At 45.9% G+C, this 14721-nt stretch overlaps 1 protein-coding gene across 2 annotated transcripts; it reads left to right on the top strand.

Annotated features, from left to right (window-relative positions):
- The first annotated feature begins 1259 nt into the window (after window positions 1-1259).
- CDKN1B (cyclin dependent kinase inhibitor 1B) lies at window positions 1260-6263 on the top strand. 2 transcript variants are annotated; one of them, XM_033148234.1, is made up of 3 exons: window positions 1267-2021; window positions 3108-3241; window positions 4944-6263. In XM_033148234.1, exons 1-2 carry the CDS (start codon window positions 1490-1492, stop codon window positions 3227-3229), a joined length of 654 nt encoding a protein of 217 aa, XP_033004125.1. In that variant the 5' UTR covers window positions 1267-1489; the 3' UTR covers window positions 3230-3241; window positions 4944-6263. The 2 variants fall into 2 exon arrangements, with proteins under 2 accessions (XP_033004126.1, XP_033004125.1); XM_033148235.1 differs by lacking the exon at window positions 3108-3241 and having other exon boundaries at window positions 1260-2021.
- Window positions 6264-14721: the final 8458 nt, after the last annotated feature.

Below are 14721 nucleotides of genomic sequence, written 5' to 3'. Positions count from 1 at the left end.
GGGCTGCATCCGGCCCCCGGGCCTTAGATTGCCTACCCCTGCTGTAAACCACCCTGTGATCTTTGGATGAAGGGTGGCATAGAAGCTTAATAGATAATAATAAAATAATCTCATTTCAGTTGTATGGACTCAATGATAATAAGAGGGAGGGGGCGGTCTCCTCCTGTCCCCCATTTTAAGTTCCTTCCATTGCATTCAGTTGTTGGGGGGGGGGGAGGAAAAAATTGCAGTCTGAAAACCACCAAGAAGAAACTGTCCACAAGATAGGAAGGGTGAAGAACTGCAACAAACGTATTTTAATTTGTTGTTTCCAAATCTCAATCTGTTCCAGCATTCTAGCTTTTGTATGTTTTAAAGTATAGCTGCGAATTTCTCTCGATTTTATCGTTTTCTCGCTTTGAGGGATTTGTTTGTTTGCTTGCTTGTGCTTTTACAATCAAGCGGTGTATAAATTTCATGAACTAACCGAATAGAAGAAAACGTTCCGCCGTTGGGCAGCCTACCAAGTCGGGCTGCCCCCAAAGGATCAGCTCGCGGGCTGCAGGATTCTGCAATGCAATGCCCGCCTCGGAGTCCCCCGAGAGATACCGGCTCAGCCGGGCCCAGGGAGACCGAGGGCGACCCGTGGGCCTGGCGGCGGCGCCTCCGCCCAGCCGGCCTCCCGGCCTCCCTCCGCCCCTCGACGCGCGCCTCCTTCCCGGCCACCTTTACAAAGCGGCGCTCGTTCTGCGAGAGCCCCCAGCGCGGCGACGGGGCGGCGCCCACGGCTCGAGCCAATGGCGCGTCGCCTCCGTTTAAATAGACGGGCCGTGTCAATCAGGTTCTCCTCCGTCCGCCTCCCTTCAATCGCCATATTGGGCCACTGGGTGAAAAAAAGGCTCGTCTCTCCCCCCCCCCCCTTTAAACACACGCACAGCAAAGCGTTGACACCGGGACGAGGCTTTTTTTGCAAAAGCGCCCTCTGCAAGCGCAGGATCCGCACCACGGGCAGCACTCGCCTCCCGTCGCGTTTCGTGGGGGAAGAAGCCCAGCTATTTGTTTAGGCGCTGCTGCTGCTCTCCCCCCCCACCCCGCCTCCGCGATCCGCTTCCTCCTTCCTCCCCCCTCCCCTTGCTGGTGCACTTGGTCCGCAATAAGACATTCCGCCTGGATATCAGGGTGCTTTGCCCCCCCCCCGTCCCTCCTCTCCTCCCTCCGTCTTTCCCCGCCTCTGGCTTATGCAAGGGCTGCTCTGCTGCTGCTGCTGCTGCTGCTTGGTTGCGGGGGGGGGGGGAAGGTTTCGATGTGTTTTTGTTTTGAAGTCTTCATCTCGGTCGGGCTCAGGTTTTAAACCCGCCCGCTTACCTCTCCCCCTTCGCGCAAGACCGAGGGCGCGGGGCTCGTCGGGATCGACCGATCGGTCGACGGATCTCGCTCTCAGGAGAGAGATTTTCAAGACGCCGATCCAACCGCCGCGGACGGTGCAGGCGGCGGGGGACAGCTCCGGGCGATGTCCAACGTCCGCCTATCGAATGGGAGCCCGACGCTGGAGAGGATGGAAGCCCGGCAGGCAGACTACCCGAAGCCGTCGGCTTGCCGGAGCCTCTTCGGCCCGGTGGACCACGACAAGCTGGCCCGGGAGCTGGAGAAGCACAACCGGGAGCTGGAAGAGGCCGGCCGGAGCAAGTGGAACTTCGATTTCCAGCGCTACCAGCCCCTGGAAGGCAGGTACGAGTGGCAAGCCGTGGCCAAGGATGCCCTGCCCGACTTCTACAGCAGACCCCCCCGGCTGAGCCGAAGCCGAGCCAAGGCCGGCAGCCAGCGGCACCCGCCGCCGCCGCCGCCGCCGCCGCCGCCGCGCTTGGGGGGCTTGGATGTCAACGGCAACTGCCCGGCGACGGTGCTTCGGCGCTCTCAGGGAATCTCCGAAGAGGAGGAGGACGCCGCCGCGCGGGGGCCAGAGCAAGAGACTGGAGCAGCGGGCGCTGCCACAGATTTAGTGGGCCACAGCTCCGGGCCAAGGAAACGACCTGCTTCGGACGGTAAAGTACCCACTTGGTTCTCTCTCCTGAAAGCAAACAGGCCAGCTCGGGGTTGCATTAAGGAGAGACCTGCCCGTGAACGGCGTTGCTGGATCAGACCAAAGGTCCATCTAGTCTAGCATTCTAGCAGCAGCAGCTGCAGCCAGCCAGCCAGGTGCCGCTGGGAAATCACACTGGGCAAGAGTCTTTCTGTTTGCTCCCAGCATCTGGCAGTTCGAGATAAACTACTTCGAAGTATGGATGTTTCATTATGCTAACTACTGGGACTCCGTTGATTTGTATTCTTCTTTTTAAAGCCAAGCCAAGCAGTTAGTTGAGGGAAAGGACATCTCTTTGCTTCCAAATGGATTTTATTAGGAAGTGCATCCTACTTACTTGTTCTTGATCTATACTAAGATTGTATCCTACCCTTTCTACAAGGAGCTTAGGGCAATGTACTTTGTATCAACAGTCATTTGAGGCACTTGTGTTAGCTGTGCTTTTTCAAGGTTGCAGTCCTCAGGATAGTTGTTTAGGGGGAAAAGTCTCCCATAAAGCAGCAGGGGAACTCCAAAGCATAAGTTGACCTAAAAACCACAACCCAAGCTGTCAGGCAGGCTAGGTGGTTCCACTGAAATGGATGACAGTGACTTCCACATATTTGGGGCTGGGGTGTTTTAATCTTGGGGATATTAAGGTTAGTAGTGAGCTTCAAATGCCACATCTATTTTGTTTTGGAGCAGTGCAACTGAAGCCAGTGGGACTACTCTAAAATAAGTGACTTGAAAATTGTTGTCTGCCCTCATAGGGAGGTGAAGGGTTCGCTGGGCATCAGGTTCCCAAATCAAATGGCCTGGGCTCCCCCTGCCACCAACCCAACTCTACAGAACTTGGTATTCTTTCTGATGCAGCAAATAGTGAGAGACCATATAATCAAGGCATGCAACTTTGTTGCCCCATCTTTCCTGCAAATGGCAGATGACTCAAGGAGTGGCTTATGTGATGTGTTTTCTCCCACCCCCTTCATTTGACTGCCTCCTTCATATTTAGTACAAGATCTGGCAGCAAATATATTTTTAACATTAAGCTTCTCCCCCACCCTCCTAGATTCCTCTCCTCGAAACAAAAGAGCCAACATGACAGAAGAGGCTATTTCAGAAGACTCTTCCAGTGCCTGCTCAGTGGAACAAACACCCAAGAAATCCAGCCCAAGACAGCATCAAACGTAAATTGTTTATTAGGTGGGTTTCCTTTCCTGATAGCATTAGTGAAATCTCTACAGATGGCAGAAAATGAAGGTTGCATTATGAGAGCACCTCAGTACCTTGCGTGGATTGAGTTTATTGGTAAACCTTTGCAAATTAGTCAGTGCAATTTTGTCAAGCTGAGGGGATAATATCAGAACAGGACTCTTGTGTGTCATTTTTGTAATCTTAAAAACACACCTACAGCCTGATCCATACCACTTTTACTCATTGATTTCAGTGGGAGTTAGTTTAATTAGAAAGTAACCAAAACCTGGAGAACATATTTCCAATTAGGGCTGTAATCCTATCCATGCTAACTGGGAAGCAGAGCTTCATTAAACTCCATAGGACTTAATTCTGAGTAAATTTGCACATGCTTCGTTTGTATTTACTGTTGAGCTGCTAGCCACATTAATTAATGAGTGTACTAAAGAGATTGCATTCCCCCCCACACTGATTCTTATTCTACACTTAACTGTAATGAACAATGTTGTTCTGGTTTAATATTAATGGACATGTTCAAGCAAGGCTGTTCTCTGCAAATACTGGTTTTGTCTTCTTTTTAAATAAAATACTACTTCAGCTCAAATATGTAGTCTAATTTGGCTTTTGGATATGGTGAACTTTTGTCTACCATCCTTAAAATGCTTGCAGCCCAACACTTTACTCAGAAGTAAGCCCTACTGAGCTCAATAGAACTTGATAGTGAAATGATTTTAGGACTTTGTCTTAATAGTAGTGACACAAAGCTACCTGGGGAATACAAATTCTTAATTAAAGAGACAAGAGTATAGGAAATGCAGCCCCTGAGTAGAGTTTTTAGAGCAGTAATGTTGTAAAGAAAGTTGACAAACATGACCTACAAATGAGTAGAAAGGTTAAGCTTTGGAACCAGATACTTTTAAAGAAATCCATTCTGTTTCGGTGAGCAGGGGCAAGTGGGTAAAGTCAACTGTTTCTGTTGATTTGGTTATTTGAAAGGAAAACTGCATTAAAGAAATTGGGAGTTTGCAATTTTTTGTTTTCAGTGCTTCCCCATCACCAGAAAACAGCCAAAATTAGCAGTGCCTCACAACAATTTAGATGTACCCCACCTACAGGTAGCCATGCCAACTTTTGATTTGAAAAATACTGTTCCCTTGGATGGAGTTGGTGGTAGGGCTGGGGCAGACAGAGCCAGTACAGGTCTCCCCTCCCTTATTTCTTGTCTGCTGTCATCACCTCTGTCAAAATATATATTGCAGGTTTCTTGAAGGTAGGGGACCTATTTGCCTATGAAAGTCTTGATGGACATCACTGGTGTGGGTGTTTCTATTTGTGACTAGCTGTGGTCTGAACTAGGATGAAATCGGGCACATGATGGGTGTTGCTTAGCAGAATCTGGAGGCTTCTGTCAGAATCTGACAGAACAGAGTTTAACCTGACAAATATGCTTCTATTGGATAGGCTATTAAAAAACCACACATACAAAATTGGTTGGTTGGGTGAGACAAGTTATGGTATACTTAACAAGTAGTGATTAGTTGTACACAGCATTTCTGCCCCAAGTTGAAAGTAGAACCTTGATCCACCTTTAGCAACAGTGTTGACCAACTGTGTGTTTTGATAGCCATTTGTGACTTTTTGTACCTTTAATAATGAAATGAGCTATTGTAGTCTTCACCAACTTAATGCCCGCTCTCTTCTTTAATTTCAGAATTAAGAACATTCATTTCCTTGTTCTTTGAAGGCATCAAGTTCATGAAACAAGGAAGATGCAGAGTTTATATATGAAAAAAGAAAGAAAACATATCACTGATTCTCCTCAGTGGAGAACTTGTACACGCACTGAAACAAAACAAACCCATAATTTAATAACACTAAAGTCAGGCACTCTTAAAAGAGCTGCCTCTTAAAGCATTGGATGTAGCATTCTGCAATTAAGTTTCTCCTCATTTGCTTCAATGTACTACCTGTGTATATAGTTCCTACATTATGTAGCACATAAACCTCTCCTTGCAACCCCCCCCCCCCATTTTGGGGGTTAGTTTGTTCTGGGAAGGGGTGGGGGTGGTAAAAGGTGATGGGTTCAAAAATCTGCTTCCAAGATCCAGAAAGCAGAGATTTGTATGAAGAGAAGCAGCATATGTGTTTATTTCTTAGAGATGTACTGTTCCTTTTAATGGAATCTAAAAATCAATGTTAACACTGGCTACAGCAGATTGATAGAATTTGCTGGTGAAATTTCTACTTATTCAGAGCACATTCCAGTGGGAAGTTTGCCTATGCTAAATCCCACTAAAATGAATGGCAGTTGTGGAAGACATCAAGCTCACAGCAAGTGCAGAAGAATGTTCCATGGAATTGTGCCCTAGACTTTATGGAGGAACTATGTTTCCATTATGTAGCAGCATAAAGGGTCCTGCTCCTGCTCCAGGACACTTTAAGTGTTCAATTCTATTTCTTTTTATTTCTGCCACCTATAATATATTACTATAAATGAATTCAAAAGTAATTTAGAAATACATCATCTGAATAGAATGGAAGGAAAATTAATAAAACCCTGAACTTCAACCTCTCTTCATCTCACTCACGTCCCATGTTCATGGCTGGGTAAATGAAAGGAAAACTACATCTTTAAACAGTATTTTTTACATTGCCTTTATGTTTTAAAAAATAAAGTTTTGAATTGTACCTGTGTACATAACTTTGTAAAGACACTGAGAAATTATACTAACTTATTTATGTTAAAGATTTTTTTTTAAAAAAAAATCTAGAAGATATTTTCCCATAAAGCCAAAGCGGCCTGTGTCTTGTGCATTTGTAAATGCTCTATTTGATAGGGTTTTGGTTTTTTTTAGTTTTTATTGGGGGGATTTGTTTTGTTAATTAATATGGCTGTGCTTAAATGATTGCAGACTGAGCCAAGTTTAATATTTTTTGTAATGTGTGAAAACAGTTGCCAATTGATATTGTTTTACATCAAGCAATCAATAAAGAAAACTGCCATATATAAATATATATATATGTTAACTAACTTTTGTTGTGTGTTTTATAAATCCTGAAAAAATAAGGAATTTCTGCCACTTCCCAAATATATACATTGGGTCTATTTTTCCTCTTCTCCAATGTGTAAAGTTGTATCCAGACAGAGTCCCTCTCCCTAACAAGGCAAAGAGCAACTAAGGGGGATTTACACTGGGAAAACAGTTAATGGAGGGAAGAGTTAACCCCTCCTCAAGCACTGCAAGCCAAGTCCAATAAATACACAAACTTCTGCAAGGTTTAAAAGATAGCAAGTAGACAGGACTATGACCATTACATGCAGTCCTAAGTGTGTGTGAAGTTGACAGTATAGCACAATCCTAGTGCTGCTTACTCAGAAGTAAGTCTTAATGAATTCAGTTGGACTTGTTCATAGGTCAGTAGCCTAGCTCCCTACTAAATAATATGGTTTGTAGTCTGAAAGTGAAATTAAAAAAAGAAAAACCCAACCCATGTGCAAAAATGGGAGGGTGAAAAATAGCACCCACTCTAGAATCTGCTGTCCAAATAAACTGATACGTGGGAAGCCCAGCCTCACACGTAATCCCTGCCCCCTTCTCCTTTGCTTAGTGCTAATATTCTATGCTGCTGTAAGCGGTAGGAGGTGAACATTCCCACAAATTACCTCCCATGGAAATAGGAAGCAGGAGTATAAGGCCTTTTCAATTATTTCCCCAGCAACATTATTTAATACTCCCGGGTCAGTTGGTGACTACAGTAGTTGTAGCAGGTAAGACTAGCTCCCATTGCCAAAGCAGTATTTCTGGTGGGAGGGAAGTGCTTCCTTGCTGTGTGCTGGTGTGGGACCCATGCCTGACCTGTGGTACAGCACAGCATAGCCACCTTAAGACTCCAATAATTTGCCTATTTCAATGTGTTCCATACTTATGGCACATACCATTGGCCATGGCAATTTATGCCATGATCCATCCTAGCACGGATGAGAACGGGGCCCACTGACCCTTTTGCTATGTGTCTGCCATGGTGCCTTGCTGCTATTGGGAACTGGTAGTCCAGACACCTTTCCTTCTTGCCTTGGTTTGCCCCTAAGTTCAGTTAATGTCTGAACAAGATTAAAAGCAATCCAGATCTGACTGAGGCTGGGTACACACTGGTTCTCACCACTGGTTTGGGAAGCTGTGTACACAGGATGTTGTCTACAATCCACATCTATCCAGCTGTTTCTAATGGGATATTACATTTTGCTGTGTCTTCCCCTCAATGAGCTTTGATCCAAATTGAGAAAAAGAATGACCTAGCTGTGTTAAGCCAGTAATGTGTACACAACCCGCGTCTGACCCATTCACTGGAAAGTTATCCCATACAAACTTAATTGAAATGATTGCTGTATTTACTTTAATTGAGTATGTGCAGAAAAAAACTAGCTAGTTCATCGCTCCATGTGGCAGGGTGCAAGGAAGTTTCACCATTTAGATATTTTTACTTCAGGCACCAAAATGCCTCTGCCAATAAATGCTTCACTGGGTAAATTTCTGTATTCCATATCATGGTTAAAGCAGTGTTTTTCAACCTTTTTTGGGCAAAGGCACACTTGTTTCATGAAAAAAATCACGAGGCACACCACCATTAGAAAATGTTAAAAAATTTAACTCTGTGCCTATATTGACTATATATAAAGTAATTATCTTGAATTTTTCAATTTTTCCCACGGCACACCAGGCAACATCTCGCGGCACACTAGTGTGCCGCGGAACAGTGGTTGAAAAACACTGGGTTAAAGCAGCAATCCCCCAAATTCTAAAAGTCAAGGGTCCTTTATTGAACAAAAAAATTGAAGCACACTTCATTCTTACATCTTAGAAAGTTTCATAGAATCATAGAGCTGGAAGAGACCACAAGGGCCATCCAGTCCAACCCCCTGCCAAGCAGGAAACACCATCCAAGCATTCCTGACAGATGGCTGTCAAGCCTCTGCTTAAAGACCTCCAAAGAAGGAGACTCCACCACACTACTTGGCAGCAAATTCCACTTTGCTGTTCAACTTTTGAATGTTCAAGTTTTTGAACATTTGCAACAAAAGCATAAGGACTACCTGCTAGACTCCTACGAATCACTATTCTGGGGGTGCCACTTCTCAGGGCAGATAATGGCTACATCTCTGCATTAGAAGTGAGTGGATTATCTAATAGCAACCAATACTAAGAGATGAGACAAAACCACCCATCCTCCAAATGAGTCCAGTTAAGAAGGGTGCAGGACCAGAACAAACTAGAGGTGTAGCAAGCAGCCTTCTCTAAAGGTTGATACCTTGGTTATAGAAATTCATTTGTAATTTATTTCTCATGGCACTCTGGCAGTTCCCTTGAGGGGCACAGCTCAGAATTTAGTGCATTAAAAGCGGGGGAGGGGATAGAGAATGCTAGTGAAATGTTAGCAATCACATTAATTCTCCCCTTCCAAAACAGTAGCATAGGCTAGCTGATGAACAACCCTGTGTGAGAGGCAGGGAAGTGAAGATCTCCCAGGGTACAAGGCTGGGTGAAGAAAGGGAAGCACCTAGGTGACAACTGGGAGGGCTCACCTTTTTCTGTGTGGAATAAGAGTTAAGATCTACCTATGAGGGAGAACTTTGCATCTCTCTCTCTCTCTCCTCTTGTGTTTTTATTTTTGTTTAGATTAGTTTGTCTTTAATGTATTATGAAAAATCTCAAGAAACCTTTTTATTTTTTTAAAAATCAGTGCACTACATGCTGGCAGAAAAAGCTTTTCTAAAAAATGTTTTTTTAAAAACCCTTGGCACTTTTGAAATCTTTTCACATTCAAGTTGTTCAGCCTGAAGCACTCAACTGTGCTCAATTCACCATGCTGCACAGTGGATCGAGAAAGAAGTTGAGCCTAGGCAGGCAGCATTCACACTTTGCATCTACTTTTAAATCACCATTACGAAAACAACCATCTAAGGAAAGCATGCATTTCTTTGGAGGGGTACATGACCCTGTAGAAACAGATGACTTTCAGATGAAGAAACCCAACACAGAGAAAACCTGAACGCCACCACAGGAAGAGAACAGTGAAGGAAAAAACACACACAAAGCAACTAACATACAAACAAACAACCAGAGACTGGAGGTGAAACTAAGGACTTTCTGGGTGCCTCTAAACTATTCCATAACCTGGCAGTACCTCTGCAGAGCACAGTTATAGTAGCCCTGTGACCATAATTGTTTCTGTTCAGTCATAACTTGGGCTGCTTCATATGTGCACATTCATCAGTGATTGCAATGATCAAAAGCACACACTGAACTTTCAATGTTTGAAATGCAAAGCTTTCCAGCTTAGGCCTCACATGCAGTAAAATAAGGTAGTGGAGCCCTGAGGCGGCAGAGCTGAGGTGTGCTGACTGCAGGTGTGTCTTACAGTTCTGAATGCTTCCCTAAGTTAGAAAACAGAACAAAAACAAACCCCAAATGCTAATACTACTACTACTACTAATAATAATTTATTATTTATATTCCGCCCATCTGGCTGGGTTTCCCTACCACTCTGGGTGGCTCCCAACAGAATATTAACAACAACAACAACAGCAACAACAATAAAGAGATAAAACACCAAACATTAAAAACTTTGCTAAACAGGGTTGCCTTCAGATGCCAGAAGGCCCTCAGAGCTGGACCTCAGTGTCTGGGCTGAACAATGGGGTTGGAGACGCTACTTCAGGGATACTGGGCTGAAGCCATTTAGGGCTTTAAAGGTCAACACCAACACTTTGAATTGTGTTCGGAAACATGCTGGGAGCCAATGTAGGTCTTTCAGGACCAGTGTTATATGGTCTTGGTGGCCATTCCCAGTCACCATCTAACTGCCGCATTCTGGATTAGTTAGTTTCTGGGTCACCTTCAAAGGTAGCCCCACATAGAGTGCATTGCAGTAGTCCAAGTGGGAGATAACCAGAGCATGCACCACTCTGGTGAGACAGTCTGCGGGCAGGTAGGGTCTCAGCCTGCGTACCAGATGGAGCTGGTAGACAGCTGCCCTGGATACAGAATTGACCTGCTCCTCCATGGACAGCTGTGAGTCCAAAATGACTCCTAGGCTACACACCTGGTCCTTCAGGGGCACAGTTACTTCATTCAGGACCATGGAGTCCCCCCCACCTGCCCGCCCCCTGTCCCCACAAAACAGTACTTGTCTTGTCAAGATTCAACCTCAATCTGTTAGCTGCCATCCATCCTCCAACTGTCTCCAGACACTCACACAGGACATTCACCGCCCTCACTGGTTCTGACTTAAAAGAGAGTGTTTGGTATCATGTGCATACTGATGAACACCCAGTCCAAGCCCCAATGATCCCTCCCAGTGGCTTCATATAGATGTTAAAAAGGATGGGGAAGAGGATGGAACCCTGAGGCACCCCACAAGTGAGAGCCCAGGGCTCTGAACACTCATCCCCCAACACCGCTTTCTGGATATGACAGTGTCTAAAAATCACTGCAGCCCCCCTCCCCGCCCACATGACCTGGGTTACTGTGAGTAAGAGAAACCTGGTGGACAAACAGCGGCAAGGACAGGCCCATCTGTTTCACCCAATCAAGTCTCTGTTACACATGCCAGGTCAAGTCCTCCATCCACGATCAAGTCACTTCCTGGAAATATAAACGCAAAGTATGACACAAGTTTGGCTGCATCTCCCTGATAAGCTCGGGTAGTTTTATTATTAATACTTGCAAGAAAGTTTTTCTTCCTTTTCTTTAACATGAGTGCACATTCAAAAATGGCACTCCCTGCACCTGGAGTCTGAAGTGGTACTGTCCACTCTTTCCCCTCAGGGAAATGCTATGCAAATAGGCCAGGCCATAGTGAAGTCTGGTCTTCACCTTTAGCAGACAGTTACAGGGCAGACTTTGGTCTTTCAAATTTCAGTGGCGCCCTTGCGAGGCCCCCAATCTCTTGCTTTCTGTTCTGCTCAATTCACTTCATCATAGCTGTGATGCCCTGCATTGTTCTCTAGGCTCAGCATCCACTGAAGGGAACCAGTTGCACTGCCCCAAATCTGCCTCTGTTATTTGGGGATTGGTTCACACACACCTGCAATATCCTGAAACAACACAGGGAGCCTTCATGGATAGAAAAGGCTCCCAACTGCAAAAGTTACACCTGGGCACAAAGAAGCATGACAATGGGGACAGGGCTAAAAGTGCAGCCCTTTAAACTTGTGTTGCTCTTTCACATGAGTAATGCCTCAACAGGGAATCAAGAAACATCCATAAATGTGTTAATCATTGATGGGGTGCATGTCCCATGGCAGGCTTGGAAAAAATGAACTCTGTCTCAAGAACTCAGAAAAGAGCTTGATTTATTCTCTCTTTGGATTCTGTCACCCTAATGATGTCATTGGGAGTATGGTGGGACCTGACCCTTCTCTCACCTGCACTGAGCTTCCTGTGCCCACATTCCCTTTGTTGCTGTTTTGGCAGCAGAGGGATGGAGCTCAATGGTTCATAGCTCAGTGGCAGAACACCTGCCTTGCATGCAGAAGGTCACTGGCTCAACTTCTGATATCTTCAGGTAGGGCTGGGAGAAGATCCATCTGGAATCCTGGAGAACACCTGTCAGCGTAGACAGTACATTAGATGGACCAACTGTTAGATCAATCAGTGGAAGACAGCCTTCTATGGAGAGGAGGTCTCCCCCTCCCTCGACACACCACACGGCATGTTACTAGGTGTAAAGAGCACTAGACCTAGACAGGGCCGTCTTTAGCATATGCGCCGCCAGGGTGCAAAGATCCACCAACCCCCCCCAAATAAACTTTTATGTCACTATTATCATTTGATGAATAGCGCTCACACCTGCGCAGCTCCAAAAGGAGGGTTTTTTGTTGTTGTTTAAAACCAGCTTTTCTAAAGAAGACAAAGAACACATTGGGAGTCGGTGTAAAAACTCCACGCATGCGCTTACGGTCGTAGGGAGGTGTCTGAAAGATGAGACAGGCGGGCATTGTGCACATGTGTGGAAGAGCCATCTTGGGCAGCCTTTCATTGTAGGAGCAACCTTATTTCTAGAGGAGCTGGGAGGGCCCTTGCGAGCGTGCATATACGAGTCCTTCTTCCGGATCCTGTGCACGCTCCCGTTGCTAGATAGGCACGTTCTTTTTCTGTCTGTCTCTCCCTCCTTTCTGTCGCTCCCCCTCCTCCCGGCTTTGAGCGATACTTTTCAGAGAGCTCTCCCTGCAGCATCATTAGCAGGCAGGTGGCACGAGATCAGTCATGTCAAAGGTGCTGCTGACCCCCGCTGCCGCATAGCAGCTCAATACAATACGCTTAGGTGGCTGCAGTGGCGGGTGCCTGGTGCCACTCAGAATTCAGCACCCGGGCGCCCCGCACCCCTTGCACCCCCTGGGTAAAGATGGCCCTGGACCTAGACCTCATTAAAAATCACACAACTTTTGGGGGGTGATCATGCTTGCCTTGTACTGTGATCCCGGCAACACTAGACCTCAGACTGTATAAATAAAGTTACCTACCCAAAAGTATTCCAATAAGGCTATTCTTAAATAAGTTGCTATAAGGGCAACCTTATAAAAACCAGTAATGGTTTCTGGGACAAAGACATTTTGTTACTTGAGGCAGAAAATCCTAATGGCACATATTCATACAACCATTAAAAGTCTTGCCAACTTTTTCAAAACAGGTCCCTGCTTATATGGCTTTAACAGCTGCAAGACATGTAAAGATTTGCAGTGGAAATTCTTATCGCCATGCCATGAAATGATCACCTGATTTCAGCAGATCAAGCTAAAATTAAGGACATGCAGGCTGGCCAGAACGGCTTTTTTCCTGATCTAACCTTACTCCACCCACCTAGTCACTAAAACAAACTACCAGGAAGTGTTCTTATCAAAGTCACACTACCTTTTGTCTTATCTCATTTTACAGGCCTGATAGGATAAGATGGGGGTGTTCCCATCTATGCTGCCCTGGCTGCCCTAGAAATAAGGTGGGATATACAAATGTGATGGGGGACGTGGGTGGCGCTGTGGTCTAAACCACTGAGCCTAGGGCTTGCTGATCGGAAGGTTGACAGTTCGAATCCCTGTGATGGGGTGAGCTCCCATTGCTCAGTCCCAGCTCCTGCCCACCTAGCACTTCGAAAGCACGTCAAAGTGCAAGTAGATAAATAGGTACTGCTTTGACGGGAAGGTAAACGGCGTTTCTGTGCACTGCTCTGGTTTCGCTAGAAGCGGCTTAGTCATGCTAGCCACATGACCCCAAAAAGCTGTCATTGGACGAATGTCAGCTCCCTTGGCCTGTAAAGCAAGATGAGTGCCGCAACCCCAGAGTCATTCGTGACTGGACTTAGCTGTCAGGGGTCCTTTACCTTTACAAATGTAATGAAGTAAACCATTCCAGCAGGCCCACCATCCCTTAGTATGTCTGGAGTCCTCTCAAATGATTAATGTGGACATATAGATAGGGGCTTAGTAAAACCATTTCTGCAAAGTTCTAGTCTGCTCTCTTTGTCCTTCTTTCTATTTTATCAAGAAAGAATACTTTCCAAAGGTGGGTGGAGGGGAAAGCTTGTGGAGCTGTAAATATCAGCAATTGCTTCCTGAATGTGTGGGGGAATACAGTATGTTACTACTGGCACCTACAATCACATCCACATGGGCATTTGAGTAAACCCCACTAAACTCAGTGGGACATATTTTGTAGTAACACTGAGTGACAAGCTGTGGATGTATCTGTCTCCTCTGGCACTGACTCCTGCTCGGATGGGCCCCCACTTTGAGCTTTTCTACTTCAAGTGGTATACCTATATAAATTTAAGAAAAATAAATAAATGCATACCCACCAGTTCTGCTTATATTGCACCTGCCTTCATTTAAGAAGTTGCTCAGTGCTGCAAGTGCCCATTTCTACAACCGCACCCCACTGGACAAGTAATCACAGGAGTAGCGACTTTTAATAATTCTGTAATGAAAAAGTGAAATCACACAATTTAAACTATGTCAACAGGTTGCATGGCCTTTTGACACCCACACTTAAAGCTTCCCCCTGGGTGACCTTGGGCCTGTCACTCTCTCTCAGCCTGGCTCACCTGCTTGGGGTTGTGGTGAGGATAAATGGAGGTTCTGGCCAGGATTGGGGGTCCCTCTTGCCCCACCCAGGTCCGATCTCGGTTGAGACTGGCTACCCTCCAATCGAGGCAGAAAACCATCCTACTGTTTCCTCGCTCTCGGTCGCTGCTACACAGCTCAGGACGAGGGAAAGCGGTTTTTTTTTTTTTTTTTTTTACAGAAAAGCACTGAGGGCTGCTTCTCCCCCCCCCCCTCCGAAGCGGCCCTCAGTGCTTTTCTGTAAAAAAAAAAAAATCGCTTTCCCTCGTCCTCCTGCCAGGAGTCCCTGGGCTCGAGCCTCTCCTCCCAAAGCCCCAAACTGAGGCGAACCGAAGACCCCCCAAGCGCCTCTTTTTTCCAGGCCACGTTTCCT

Source organism: Lacerta agilis, chromosome 5, assembly GCF_009819535.1.
Source record: "Lacerta agilis isolate rLacAgi1 chromosome 5, rLacAgi1.pri, whole genome shotgun sequence".
Taxonomy (NCBI): Eukaryota; Metazoa; Chordata; class Lepidosauria; order Squamata; family Lacertidae; genus Lacerta; species Lacerta agilis.
Note: the sequence above shows the minus strand (reverse complement) of the source record. Positions and strands in the feature narration are given on the sequence as shown.